The sequence below is a fragment of the Dermacentor andersoni genome, chromosome 6, assembly GCF_023375885.2.
Source record: "Dermacentor andersoni chromosome 6, qqDerAnde1_hic_scaffold, whole genome shotgun sequence".
Lineage (NCBI taxonomy): Eukaryota > Metazoa > Arthropoda > Arachnida > Ixodida > Ixodidae > Dermacentor > Dermacentor andersoni.
Window position 1 is genome coordinate 79,434,376 of NC_092819.1, and position 15,497 is coordinate 79,449,872.

The 15,497-nt window shown below is 45.9% G+C and overlaps 1 protein-coding gene across 1 annotated transcript in view; it reads right to left on the bottom strand.

Moving 5' to 3' along the window:
* The window catches only part of LOC126522451 (RNA-binding protein Ro60), a 71,941-nt gene that overhangs the window by 14,497 nt on the left and 41,947 nt on the right, over positions 1-15,497 (bottom strand). Inside the window, exon 8 of the mRNA XM_050171194.3 lies at positions 758-941. Within this exon, the coding sequence (XP_050027151.1) occupies positions 809-941 (133 nt within the window). The 3' untranslated portion in view covers positions 758-808. The remainder of the gene's footprint in view (positions 1-757; positions 942-15,497) is intronic.

The window sequence follows — 15,497 nt, forward strand, 5'->3', positions numbered from 1 at the left end:
TGAATGAAGAGCACATATATACCAATGCAAGATATCTTTTCTTACTTTACGGTCACCCTAGAAATATTACGGTAAATTTTTTTCGAAATAAGTCCCTAAGAAGAATGGAATCTGTAAAAAGAACGACCCTGGGTGGTCGCATATTGTGAAAAAAATCGACCCTCAATGGGTTAACATGCCAAAGCAACACATGGGCTGAGAGATGCAGTAGTGTAGGGCACCGGATTAATTTTGACCACCTGCGTTTCTATAAAGCTGTGACCAGCGTGACATTCTTTTCATTTTTTGCCTAATAGGTCTGCATGCATTAATTAAGGTTTGCCTCCATGACTATATCATTACTGCAGGGAAGCAACCGAAGAATATGCAATTCACCGAGAGTCTGTCCAGCATTTGTTTGGGTTCCGTTTACCCTTTAAGGGTGCTTTTTTTCTCTACCATAATGGCTCACTTTCTGACATGAAATGCTTCGATAACATGGTTAAAATACAAAATCAGGTCTGCAAATAGTGTGGGAAACCTATTTCAACAAAAGCCACAAATGTAGAGCGCTTACCACCATGTACGTTTTGAGGAAGGCTTGTTATAAGCCATACAGTGATGATAACTCATGATAAGCTTATGTCGTCAAGCTAAGGGGTTAATACTCCTCTACTGCATGTAGGCAGTCAAAACATAAATGGCAAGTAAAAGACAGCAAAAGATTTAAGAGATAAAATTCCTTAAATATCTACTCCACTCAGTGCCAGACTCTCACCAGGAGATGAGCCCAAAGCTACGATGAAACAGGAAAGAAATGGATGGGAGCTCAGAAGAGGCCTGTAGCAAAATCCTTTATCAGGTGAATGGTGCGGCTGTCGCAGCCTGCGATGTCCAGCATATTCAGCTCGTCAGGAGGTGCCAGCGAGAAGCCCTGGCTGCACATCGCACACACCGCGAACCTGCAAGGTGCATGGCACATGAGAAGTGATAAGGCATACAGCACTGTCTAGATCAATGTGACATCACCGGCAAGACAAGGTAAGCACACATAGCATTGACTTACAACTGCAATTCCTTTAGTTGTCACAGTTGTATATACCCCTTAATGACACAAAATAGATATGATTTGGCTAAAGCTACACACTCGGTCTGCAAACTGAAGTGGTGATACAAGTTTCTTGCGACAAATCATCCTTAAAGCAATGTTCTCATAAGGGAAGCCCTAGCAACCGGAAAACACTGATGCAAGTAGAAATTTAAAACTCCACGGTAGCTCCTTCATTCATGCAAGTGCAACAGAGCTTGGAGGAGCATGAACATTACCAGAATGACTTAGCAGTGCCTGCTTTCAATGCAATGGAGTGCCAGCGTGCCATCAACAGTGTAGGTTACACAATATACAGCACCAACTTTGCTGCTGAGTGTTGGCATTGTCTATGCAAAGCTTGTGTCCTCCAGCGAATGGTTATGGGACTACTACATATTATTTTTGTCACGAGATATGTGCATTGACTTGCAGCAACAGGTTTCCTCCTCTGTGTAAATACCCTTTTTTTAAGGTGAACTGCAACATAATTTCACTTTGGCTCAATCGGTCACAAATGAGTACTACAATCGACCCCGGATAATACCAAACCTTCATATACTGAATTATTGTCTGTGTATACTGTTGTGACATCTCCTTGGAAATACCACGCAAAAGTATAGTGCTGTATAACATGTGTACCAAGCTCCTGCTCACTGTCACATCCGATACATCACATTCTGTGCCACACTGTGCTATGATCACTTCTCGCGACCTCAGAAGTGTTCGCGTCAACGAAACGGCACTGTTTTGGCAGATATGTCAAGCAAGGCAAAGAATCTGAAGGGCAGTACATGTCAGGGAGGAAAAATGGGCAAGGCCCATGTCTCAAAATATAGATGGTTCATGTAGCAAAAGTCTTCTGCTCAAAGCGGCATGCAATTTATGTAGATTGGCATGTAGTTAAAGGATGCCTGTTTTTTTCATCTGAAACACTTTTTTATCTTAAAAAATCTTATGAATTCAATCTTGCTGGCTCAAAAGATGAAGGAAATTGAAGGAGTTCTTGTGTTTATTGAGGCAGAGACGGACACGGCACTTCGAGCCAATGGAAAATGTCTCTTCTTTACAGCTAGGTTCCTCACACCTCTGCCGCATGTCTTTTACAAGTGGCCAGTGCCACCCACGCACTCACATACTGATACCCGCAGTTGGAAATGGCTTCACGAGACCACCCTTCATCGCTAGGAATGTTTTCATGGACGATGACATCTTGCCCCTCTGTTTTGGAGAAGTCTCATTTTCCTGTTATAGAGCATGCTGCTTCATAAAAAAAATATCTGAAATTCTCAGTCTTCACCCTCTCACTCTCAGGTAGATTCTTGTCATGGCAGTATTTCACATTTCTCTATGAAGGATGCCTTCATCCAATCCATCTTTTCTGTTGATAAGAGGCACATGCTCAGAATGATTGAAGTTTTCGTTTTCTTTGTCCTCGCAAGCCGGGCCAATTATTGGAGAAACCAAGTCTTGGAGAGTGTGTAAATAATACTTGGGACCTTTGTTGCTCAGACAGCTGTTATCACTGTCGCTTTCAGGTGCAAGACGTGTCCTTGGCCAACTTTATCCATCAAAAAACATACCTCCATTGTATGAAATAAACACACCACCTCGCGATTAGTTCACGCCTTTTTTAAAGACAGGCACCTATGCTCAAAAGTACTGTATAGACTCGTATAAGGGCCACACTATCTTTTTCCACAATTCTGATGAGGTGCAGCTCCTACACGGGACTGAACCTTTTGGTCAATATGGTGCCAGCACAGCCTTCATTTGTGCACACACTGGAACATAGTACACAGAGCACGAAAACTCACCGATGCATGTGCATGGCATTGGGGCACCTAACACGATTGCTTCTTTGTTGGAAATTTGTTTCTCTCGAAATTATTGGCTGCCAAGTTGGGGGTGCGGCCCCTCGTACCCTCATGCCATCATACTAAAGGAGAGAACAGCTACTGCCAGGATTCGTGAGAAGTTATCGTGAGAACATTTGGCACAGTTCTAAGAGAAAAAAGGTATACTGATGAAACAAAGAAAAAGACTTATCACAGCAGCAAATGCCATAATACAAATATATTGTATAGCTTTATTAGAGGCAGTATAGATACGCTGAGACCATTTTCTTTGTGCATCCAATTTAACAGTGTCGGCAAACAAAACTGTAGCATTTTCGTCATCATAGTTAGTTCTGTTTGTGGTAACATTCCAAGGTTCTAGCTGAGGTAATTTATAAAAAGAATTATGCTGCTGTAAGGATGCCAGATTTGTTAATGTTTCATGATTCTTAATTTTTCCAATTCTATATAAGCGACAAAGCCTATATATATACAAGGATTCAATTTTAATAGCTCTAAGTTTTGAAAACAACAGAACGGTCTGGCACAGATATGGTGCCTGGGAGACAAGGTGTATTGCTCTTTTTTGCAATACTGTCAGTTTATGCATGTTCTCTGCTAAAGTCGTTCCCCAGGAAAGAATTCCATATTAAACTAATGAAAAGAACGTTGAATTATATAAAAGCACATTCATGGATATGGGGAGATAAATACAATGGCGATGCATTGTACCTATTGTTCTACACAATTTACTAACAAAGTGATTTACTTGGCAATCCCATGTCATTCCCAGCGATTGCCACATTGCCACATGCCAAGTGATTTGAAAGATGACACTAATTCTAATTCCGGAGCAGACTCTTCGCCAGCGGACACCATCATACGAACGTCAAGTGAACACTGCCTCACCTACGGACTTCTTCGGAGCTCTCGGGGGTCACGTCGATTTCTTTCGAGAGCTCATTCGTACCGTGATCCGCGAAGAACTCCAGAAACTGTCGGTACCTTCACAGCCGACGCTCAGCTCCTTGTCCAGCGTTCTCCGTGACGAAGTCCAGCATGCGCTAAAAGAACCACCCTTCAATACAGAAGCTCGACCGCTAAGAAATGACAGCCCACATATGTCATATTCGCAAGCCTTGAGGCAACCTGCCCCACCTCCCTCCCCGCTTCGCGCCGCGCGCCCGGCCATGCTAGAGCCCGTCCAACCTGCCTCGTATTACCAGGACCACCGACAGGCCCCGAGGAAATCAGACGTATGGCGGGCACCTGATCGCCGTCCCCTTTGCTTTCACTGTGGCGAAGCTGGGCATGTCTACCGACAGTGCTCCTATCGAGAGCTCGGACTACGCGGATTCTCAGCGAACTCGCCGCGACCTAGGTTCGGCCAGCGTCCTCCTGAAATTGAAGAATACGTTGCCCAGCAGCGCGGATCTCCATCAGCTCGACACCAGTCACGCTCCCCTTCGCCGCGGCGGTTTTCTCCGACTCGCCGTACGTATTCAAGCGTGGTGCAGGGTCGGTCGCCCAGCCCACGACGGGAAAACTAACCACAGCGACCTTTGGGGGCGAGGCCGCTCAGTCTGGACGTGCTCAAGGACCCCTACTGACGCGTACACGGACCGACGATACATCGACGACGACAGTACCTGCTGATTACAGAAAAAGAATTTCCTTGGACATTCCTGTACTGCTTGACGGTCGTGAATTGACTGCTTTAGTGGACACTGGAGCGGATTATTCTATAATCAGTGAAAAACTGGCCACCCTTCTGAAGAAAGTGACCACGCCTTGGAATCAAACGCCAGTTCGTACAGCTGGCGGGCACATCGTCACACCACTCGGCATGTGCACGGCACGAATACAGATTCGCGGCTCTACGTTTGTTGCCAATTTGAGCATTCTCCCCCAGTGCTCGAGACCTAATCATCGGCATGGACTTTCTCAGGGAGCACGGCGCTATCATCAACATTCGACAACGCCTCGTCACTTTCTCGACAAAAAGCGCCACAGCGACGACCAACACCATCCACCCTCAAGCACCTCTTCGTGTTATCGACGACGCTGTCACGTTACCACCGCGTGCAAGTGTCGTGGTTCAAGTGGCATGTGACAAGCTCATACACGGTGAAGCAGTCGTAGAAAGCAATCGCTCTCTCCTGCTTTCTCATGGTGTTTGCGTAGCAAGAAGCCTTGTCGATCTCCACGATGGCCACTGTGAGGTTCTTGTCACCAACTTCAGCTACGAACACCGGCACCTTTTCCCCGGTACTGTCATCGCCTACGCCGACCCGATCGCCGATGTCACTGAGTGTTTTGTTTCCGAGGCAATCGGCACTGCTGAAGCACCTCTACGCAACGTCGACATTAGTCCAACGCTTCCTGAAGAGAACAGACAACCCCTGCGCGAGCTGTTGCTTGAGTTCCTCTCTTGCTTTGCACGGTCGTCGAAGGTACGTCAAACATCGATTACGAAACACGGTATCATCACCTATGACGACGTGCCCCCCATACGGCAACAGCCTTACCGTGTTTCCCCGACCGAACGACATGCTATTCAAACGCAGGTGAAGGAAATGCTTCAAGACGGCGTAATCCAGCCCTCATGCAGTCCCTGGTCATCGCCAGTCGTTCTTGTTAAAAAGAAAGATGGCACGCTTCGATTTTGTGTAGACTACTGGAAGCTAAACAACGTCACAAAGAAAGACGTGTACCCGTTGCCTCGTGTCGACGATTCTCTGGACAGGCTGAGGCACGCGAAGTATTTCTCCTCTATCGATCTGAAAAGTGGCTACTGGCAAATTGAAGTAGATGAGCGTGACCGCGAGAAAACTGCTTTCGTGACTCCGGACGGCCTTTACGAATTTAGAGTACTCCCTTTCGGCCTCTGTTCCGCTCCAGCCACATTCCAGCGAATGATGGATACCGTTCTCGCTGACCTCAAATGCAAAAGCTGCCTCGTCTATCTCGATGATGTCGTTGTCTTTTCGGAAACTTTTGACGAGCACCTTCGACGCCTTCGGAATGTACTCGAAGCCATTCGATCGGCTGACCTTACACTCAAGCCAGAGAAATGCCATTTCGGTTACGAGGAACTGAAGTTCCTTGGTCACGTCGTAAGCGCGGCAGGTGTTCGGCCTGATCCTGAGAAGACTGCTGCCGTAGCAGCTTTTCCCGCTCCAACCGATAAGAAAAGTGTGAGACGATTTTTGGGCTTGTGTGCATATTATCGACGCTTCATTGAAAATTTTTCAAAGATTGCAGATCCGCTATTTCGCCTTACGCGTGACGACACGCCATTCCTCTGGACTGATGCACAACAGACCGCCTTTACGGAGCTACAACGTCGCTTGTCTTCTCCTCCCGTGCTCGGTCATTTTGATGAGGATGCCGACACAGAAGTACGCACTGACGCCAGCAATATCGGTCTCGGAGCTATCCTGGTGCAACGACAAGACGGGACTGAACGAGTTATCGCCTACGCGAGCCGCACTCTGTCACGCGCAGAGTCCAATTATTCCACCACAGAGAAGGAGTGCCTCGCGGTTATTTGGGCTACCACAAAGTTTAGGCCGTATCTCTACGGGCGGCCATTTAAAGTTGTGACCGACCATCACGCTTTGTGCTGGTTGACCAACCTCCGAGACCCTTCTGGACGATTGGCACGTTGGAGTCTGCGACTCCAGGAATTTAACATCACCATCGTGTACAAGTCAGGCAGGAAACATGAAGATGCTGACACGTTATCACGGGCACCTGTTAAATCTCAGAATCCTGATGAGGAAGACGACAGCGCCTTTCTGGGAGCACTCAGCGGGCCGGATCTGCTCGCTAAACAGCGATCGGACGCTGAGTTAAGACCCGTCATCGATCACTTAGAAGGCGGCATCGCGTCCATTCCTCGCCCACTTTCGCGACAGTTGTCGTCATTTTGCCTACGAGGGGGCATCTTATACAAAAGAAACACAGGTTCCGGCGACAAACCACATCTGCTAGTAGTACCTCAAGCCCTTCGCGACGACATCCTATTAGCCTGCCACGACGAGCCAACATCTGGTCACTTGGGCTACTCAAGGACTCTGGACAGGGTACGGCAACTGTACTACTGGCCTAGACTGACTGCTTGCGTCAAACGCTACCTGAAAGGATGCCGTGAATGCCAGCGCCGCAAGTCACCACCCTTCAAGCCTGCAGGCCTTCTACAACCCATCGACCCTCCGCGTACGCCGTTTGATCAAGTTGGAATGGACCTTCTTGGACCATTTGCCTTGTCTTCCTCCGGCAATAAGTGGATCATTGTCGCAACTGACTACTTGACGCGTTACGCTGAGACGAAGGCACTACCACGCGGGACAGCATCTGAAGTTGCCCAGTTTTTTATGCATCACATTGTGCTTCGGCATGGCGCACCGTCATTCATCATCACTGACCGAGGGACGGCATTTACCGCAAAGCTTCTGGATGACATCTTCAAGCTGAGCTACACGAGTCATCGAAAGGCCACTGCATACCACCCTCAGACTAACGGCTTGACAGAAAGACTAAACAAAACACTGGCAGACATGCTCGCTATGTACGTGGATGTGCAGCACAAAACGTGGGACGAAATCCTGCCGTACGTAACGTTTGCGTACAACACTGCCACGCAGGAAACTACACGCTTCCCGCCATTCCGCCTCGTTTATGGTCGAGATGTCCAAACTATGCTACACGCCATGATGCCATATGAAGATACCGACCAGCTCGACCAGTTAGCTCCTGACGTCGAGGAGTACATTCAGCGCGCCGAGGAAGCGCGTCAACTGGCCCGCGTGCACATAAGACAGCAGCAGTGTACCGATGCAATAAGGTACAATCTCCACCATCGACAAGTGACCTATGAGCCTGGTGACCAAGTTTGGGTTTGGACACCCATTAGACGGCGAGGCCTCAGCGAGAAACTCCTCAGCAAGTACTTCGGCCCATACACAGTACTAAGGCGTGTAAGCGACGTGAACTATGAAGTGATTCCAGACGGAGACCTGCCATCGCCCAAGCGCTGTTTACCACGCGCAGAGACTGTACATGTGGTCCGCCTCAAGCCGTATTTTACACGGTGAAGTGTACTAGTGAAACAACCTTCTTCTCTTCTGGTTTTTTTTTCGCTGTCGTCGCGTCTTCCTCCAAAGAACTTTGAAGCGTTCTTTTTTTTTTTTTGTTCCCGACCACAGAACACATTTTTCCGTGTGCATTTCCGTATGTGTGCTAGCGCGTCCCCCCCCTTTTTTTTTACCTAATTTGTCTAGTTTCCATGTACGTTTTGTGTTTGAGCATCGAGTCGATGCTCCATTGGGAGGGGGAATAATGCCACCTGGTGTTTTAAGCCAGCGTGCGTGCCCAGCAAAAACGGTGATTGAAGACGACGAAGTCAAGGATCTTGCGCCAGCTGGTGAACCGTCCTCCTTGTGTCTGACATTTTCGTGTCTGGCTGCTGATACTGCTGCTTATTCTTGCCTTAGCGCGTGACAATATTATTTAGATTAGTAGCGGATAGTTGATACTGTTTGTTACACAAATTCAACAGCACTGCCTTTGTTTTTTCTATGTTACGTAATCGTAAGATAACTGTTTGTCGCTCACGTGTGTATGTTTGCAAGCATTTCATTGGTTCAATTTGAGATATTAGAACTTGAGTCACCATCAAAAACAGGCTGGTGTCGTCTGCGTAAACAGTCAAATCAGTCAATATTCCTAAGGGGGGTTACAAAGCAGGAAGTTATTTTTTAATTCCTGTCATTAAGTAACAGCAGAGCTACTGATACATTCGGTATTCAAATAGCACTGGTTAAAATGAAGCTACTGCTCATTGCAACTGCTGTGGGTGAAACTGTGGTTGGTATTGACGCGACCGTGGATAGTGATTACGCAGTTCTGAAGGCATGCAGCCAGTGCAGTTTCATACACAATGTTAAAAGCAAGAATAAAGGTTACAAAAGACAAAAACTGACATGAAGCATTTTGGCGTTCTTGCATGAATGCACGCCCGTATGATTCCCGCCAATGACTATGGGGATGTGGACCAATTCCTTTGAGTTGGACGCTAGCGTTGCTTGCGCTCTTTTGCTTTGCACGTTTGTGGCACTCTGTGTTTGGCGTGCTTTGATGGTCATCCGAATTAAATGGTGTCCAGTAAAATATGTCTGAATTAATGAGTTTGATGCCATTACCTAGGGTTGGGCGAGTGTTCAATATTTCCGAATATTTAATCGAATGTTATGCTATTTGGTATTTGCTTCAGATCAAATTTCAGTATTCAGAATTCTATAATTATCTGGAAAAAATTACTATCAATTTCAAAACGTAGAATGAACAAGTTCGGTTTTGCTGAGCAAGTAGCATTGTCGATGACACACCTGACAGCCAACACAAACGAAATACGAAGCCAGTATTGGGCCACAGCATCGCCGGTCAGTTTTTCAATTGTTGAAGCATTTATTTCTGCGTGGTGCCTCAATCAATTTTTTTTATATCATTTGTGCTTACGATGTTGGAAAATCTGACAAACAGTGCCATGTAGATCATGTCCTGTATCCTCGCTTTTCTTGGCAATGACATTTCTTGGTGACCAAATCGCAACTTTGGTAACCAACACTTGGCGAAGCAGTGCCGATAAGGCCCATCAACCAAGGCAGTGTCGCCACGATGAAAATTTGCCGAAACTGTCATGTGAAGTTTGCCGCTCATCGGTGATCGTGCCTGAGATCACTTGCACGGGACAGGCAGAGGGCTGCAGAAGCGGCATGCAGGTCAACAGGCAACCAAGGGTGCTTAGCCGTAAACTATAGTGTGTGTTAAGTTTGTGTGCTTACTGGACAGAGTAGGTTAAACTCACGCGAAGGTAGAAAGCACTGAGCCTAAACTGCAGGCGCCCACGCAGTTGCCACAGCTAAGGTTGCATGCGACATGTGCACTTTGCGGAATCGCGGTGAAGCATCACATACTTCAAGCCACGCAACGGGTGAATGCAAAATGCCCTCAGACCACAACCATCACAAAATTCAAGTATACTGAACCGCAACACTGAGCAAAAGTCTGCAAATAAATTTGCCGTGCGACACACATAGAGCCGCACGCCGCGCGAACGTGAAATGCCCCAGTGGGATTGACTGTCATGCAATTCAAGTACAGTGGAATGCTGTTGACATGTTCGCCGCTGTTGCATTTTCCTGGCTGCTAAGTCGCATTATCACAGTCCTGACCTAAAGCTAATTAATTCCTATGTATTATGTTCCTATTTGATATGTTGCCATTGTGTAATGTTCCCGCATCTTACGTTGCATTGTTACATTTCAATGCAGCAGTCCCATAAGTATAGCTGTGCCAAGGCAAATTCGGAAGTATAAAATGCCATAAGTATGTGATCGTCGGTCTCGAATAAGCATGTCACACCAAGGCTGTAGTTTTTGCTGGCTAAAGTCAGCTTCGCCGCAATAAAGGCATGTTATACTGCGAAGCATATCAGGAGCTGGAAGGAGCCGAATATAGTCATCATGAGCCTGTTTATGTCGACTGCAGGATGAAGGCCTCTCCCTGCGATCTTCAATTACCCCTGTCCTGTGCCAACCAATTCCAATTTACACTTGCAAATTTACTAATTTCATCACTCCACCTAGTTTTCTGCCATCTTTGATGACTGCAATTCCCTTAATTCCCTTGGCATCCACTCTGCAACTCTAATCGTCCACTGGTTATCCATCCTAGGCATTAGATGTGTAGGGTGTGTCCCTTAGTTATACAGGTGTGCAGAGCTGTTTTTGAAATTACTGTAGCGATTTCAGGCCTCCCTCACTGTTACATTTTCTTGGCTATTACACTTTTATTCCTCAGTTCCTTCAAAAAGATATCAACAAGGTTCTACTGAATACTGAACCACAAGATTGAGCAAAAGTTTGCAAATAAGTTTTCTGTGCTGCTTCCCATACTGCTGGCATTGTAAAAAAAATGTTTAACTTGCATTTTTGCATGAAAATATCTGCATAACAGCGCTGAAAAAAAAAACTTGCCATGTATGCAACCGAGGTGTTTCTACACCACCTTGCCTCTTTCTTTTTTATTTAAATTTTTCGACGTCTTTCTCATGTCAAGGTTTATGTAAAGACCACAGCTATTCGCTTCGAGCCAAAATATTGATATTTGTAATAGTGTAAAGACCACAGCTATTCACTTCGCGCCAAAATATTGATATTTGTTATAGCTGAATTATCGTAAATGCTGTTGCATCTTTCTTTATCAAAATATGTGGTATGCAGTACAGAGGTATACAAGGTACTACTACTATTCAAACTATTCGATTGGAAATTATTCGACCAAATTATTAATCACTTTGAATTCGTTTCGAAAGTAAAATTTGCTATTTGCCTGCCCATAGGCTTAATACAGATGCTTGCCGGGCCCAGAGGACAAGTCCAAATTATCTGGTTTTCTGAATTAACGGGGTAACATTAGTGAGGATTTACTGTAGTGGTAAGAATAGTCATTGAGGGTGTGTGAGAATGAAAAACAACTTTATTTTAGAAACAGTCTCATCTCCCACATCAGTAGAACAACAACGGAAAAATGTGAGCTTGCACATGCTCGACTACAGCATAGTTGTCTCCGTGCACTCGCTTTTCGTTCAGATTACTGCCCAGAAGTGGTGATCCAAATTTTCAAGGAAGGTGCTATCTATGGAGAACAAAGACTAAAACCAGCCCATAACTTCTGTGCGTTAATGAGTTGACGATTATTTGGTATGTCAATAATTTGTGACACTGGGCGATAAGGGGTTTTATGTAGCACCTTAGCATAAAATGTGGACGTCTGCTGATTAGCAGACACGATTCAGATCCCAGAACATGGCCTCGGATTTTCAGCATGCCACGGGCACTGCCTGATCTTGGAGGTCCGATGCTGAGGAGCCACACTGGTCCTCAACATTATGGGTTTTTCCAGTGAGCAATAATGACTGGTGTTCTCTTTTTCATTTTTTCAGTTTCAGTATGAAAAATGTCGATTTCTCTGAGCTTCTCGTGACCCATCTAGTATACAGTTAATCCTGGATATATCGCACTCAAAGAAAATCACAAACTAGATCGATAAAATGGCAACTCTAAATATAAAATATGCTGAAGGTTATCCTATCTGAAGGTTATCTGAGACCTCTACGCATCTCGTACAGCTTCTCGAGATCGTGAAAAGGGGGAATTTGTTGATTTGCTTCTCTAAGGCCACGTCGAAAGTTAACTTAAGGTGAAAGCCTTAAGTGGCTCATACTCCCGATAGCCTTGAAAAAAGAAAGAAGAAATGATGATCAGCAATGGCTCATACCCTCCTAAGCAAGCAAAAAATGAAAAGGCTCATACCTCTCATAATTCAGAGGCTACAAGCATTCAGCAAAGCGAAGCAAACAGTGCATATGTTCATTGAAATTACCCATACAACACACAGGACAGCAGATGTTCCAATCCCCTGCTGAGAGGATGCAACGTAGAGTCAAAGAGAGAAGTTGTCGGTGCAAGTCTGACCCTGCTATACGTATGGACAAAGCTGCAGCTAACTGTAGAAAACATGCCGAAGAAGCCGAACTGCGAAAACAGCAATGCGACAATGTGAGCTAGTGGATTACCAAGTGTGCAGCAGGCTTTCGCCTTTACGTATTACAGGCATGTAGCATGCTGCCAAATTTTTTTTTGCCCACAGATGTTGCAAGGTTGCTATCGCTGTGGAATGGTCTTTGGTATAGTGAGAGCAATGATAACCCTAAAGCCTGCATCACTCGACCGGACGCACGAGCATGGTGTACCTTGCACGTGTTGGAAGTGCTTGTTGCACATTTTCATTAAAGATAAGGTAGAAATGGACAAACCATGGAAGTAAACCGCCCTGATGAATATGCATGGTACTGCCAACAGTACACTTGTACTGTGAATACAGTAGTGCATGAACATGCTCAGCTCTGTGTCCGTCAGAATAGCAAAAAATATACCTTTTAATGGACAATTGATATATGTGGGCAACGAACCAGGCAGACTATTGTGTTGGGCTTTGGAACTGACTTCCTGTTTGAACCAGTCATCCTCGCTTCTTGATCGCCCTAGAAAGTCTTTGCTGATCAGTGCTCCGACACCTTGCAGTGTGCCTTCATTCTTGGTCTTTCCCCTCAGGCCACTGCATTGGTGACTGCCATCAAATGCTATAAGTTTCAAGAATGGCCTTGACCTTGCACAACATTTGAATCCATTCTCACTCGGTTGTAACCATGCGAGCACGAATAAAGTGCGTTCAGCACGGATTCTCAAATCGCACAGCGATGAGTCTTGCACGCTGAAGTTGCCATGGTCTTTGTGCTAAAGTATAGATGTGGCCTGCAGCGATTGTTAAATTTAAACTGTAATGTAAAGATCCGTCCAAGTTGGAGTTGGGGTCAGATTCGTTTTCGTCACTTGAAGAATCCTAAAATGTCGTTAGTGGAAAACACGTGTCTACAAGAAACAAACCTGGCGGCACAGATATCTCCAGTTCAGTCTCTCATGCCTGGCTCTACTCAGTGAAAAGATTGAGTATTATAATCTATGCTTTTTATTGCGATAGCCATTACAGTCGAACCCACTTAGCAATACCGGTTTTAACAATATATCGGTGATAACAATAACAAGCTGCTGCACCGTCAACATTTGTATGCTTTCTAACGTGAAATAACCTACTTACTACAATGTCCCCATGCAGGGTTATCGCTCATAACGATGAAGTCTACCTCCTGGGTGTCCGTGCCAAAGGGTAATAAAATGCAAAATCCTTGAAAAGAAAAAAAGAAAGAAATTAAAGCCGCTGCACGATCGCCCGCTACCTTATCGGCCACTGCGTATTCATTTTCCAGCCTTCTTCGCACCACCAGCCTTGCCCGCCTCTCTCCTGTCACCCTTCCACCCCTTCAAACACGAATGGGTTGCACCCATAGCTCTCGCCGCGCCACCCTTCGAAACATGACTGGACCGCACCAACTGCACTGACAATGCTGCGCTGCTTCCAGGTTACCTCTGGCCCCTCATTCTGTGCAGTTCTGCCAGGAGGAAGGTGGCGGGGAGAGGCGCGGGCTTCCCTGCTTTTATAGTTTTCACACTACATCTCTGCCATTTCCCTATTCTGACTTTTTTTTTTACGCGAACCGGTTATAATAATCATTGGTTATAACAATGTAATTTTCGTGGCACTTGAATATTGTTATAAGTATACATGCACAGTCAAACGTCTATAATACGAAGTCGGCCACGAATGATGTTTTAAACAATATACGAGTTCACCACCAATGCCAGTTTAGAAGCTACTTACTGACCGGAAAAGAACTACATCACGATGCTCTCAAACATACACACTCAGACATGCTTTATTTGTGGGTAGGCAGCAAAAAATTGGCGATCTTCACTTGCCACCATGGTGGCCTTACTGCGACATCTTCGAACTTGGTAAGGCCGCAAGCGAGTTTGTTCACGAGGTCCCGTTTCTCTGCGAAAGCTTGCATGACGCTCAAAGCATATGCCGCGTCAGACAATGAAGGGCCATCATCCACTTCCACATCGTCGTTGTCGTCATCACTTTTGCTTGAAGATGGACGAGGTGCAACGGCGGCAACAATGTCACTGTCTGAGAACTCCACGGCTGTAACAACGTCGACTTCTCAAGCAAGGACTGTTGAATAGCACAACACCACGACCGCAAACACAATTGACGAATGAAGAAAAAAAGTTCACGCAGGAACTTCTATGGGAGTTGTCCAAGTATGTATAAGAATTGTGCCACTTGCTCATCTCCACGCAGCCTAACGTCATTATCAATGTTATGAAACTTGATCCGGCCAATCCAAACAAACAACAGCGCTGCGGCGACACGAAATGGTGAGGATGGCGGTGCAAGGTGCATTGATAAAGCAAGCAAAGTACTGCAGGTAGCGGTGCCTGGTGCGCTGATGATGTTCTGATTATTATAAGTCATTATTGCTCATTAGTATCTTATCCATCCGCATCAAACCATTATGAACCATGATCAAATGTACACCGGTGGCGCCTGTGTATATGGCACAGCCATGCAGACCGTATCTTGAAAACGATCTGCAATGCGGACAGAGAGTGCCTACTGCTAATAGTTCCGCGCGCTGCATTTCCGCTGCTGCGCGCTGAAGAGAGACACATGGGTCCACATCTTGAAAGCGATCTGCGAAAGGGGCAGGGTGCAGCTTCTGCCGAGAGCTTTGTAAGTGCTGTGTTCTTGCCACCTCGTTCACATTGAAGCAATGGGCAGTGTGAAGATACAGTTGCCCACTGCTACGGGCTTTATCTTGAAAGTGGTCGTCTTGCAGGACGGACAGACGGAGGGACATTTTTCTCGTTGGGTAAGCATAGAAATGGCTACGCATTTAAAAAAAATGTGCTTCTGCAGGGTTACTACATGATTTGGATTGGATTGGGTTCAACAGCAACAGCGAATTCGCACCCCTACCGGCAGCTTCTTCGTGTTACCGGAAGCCAATCTCAAAGGCCATGCTTTTGTGCGCTGCAATCGGCAACAGCAGTATGAGCAGG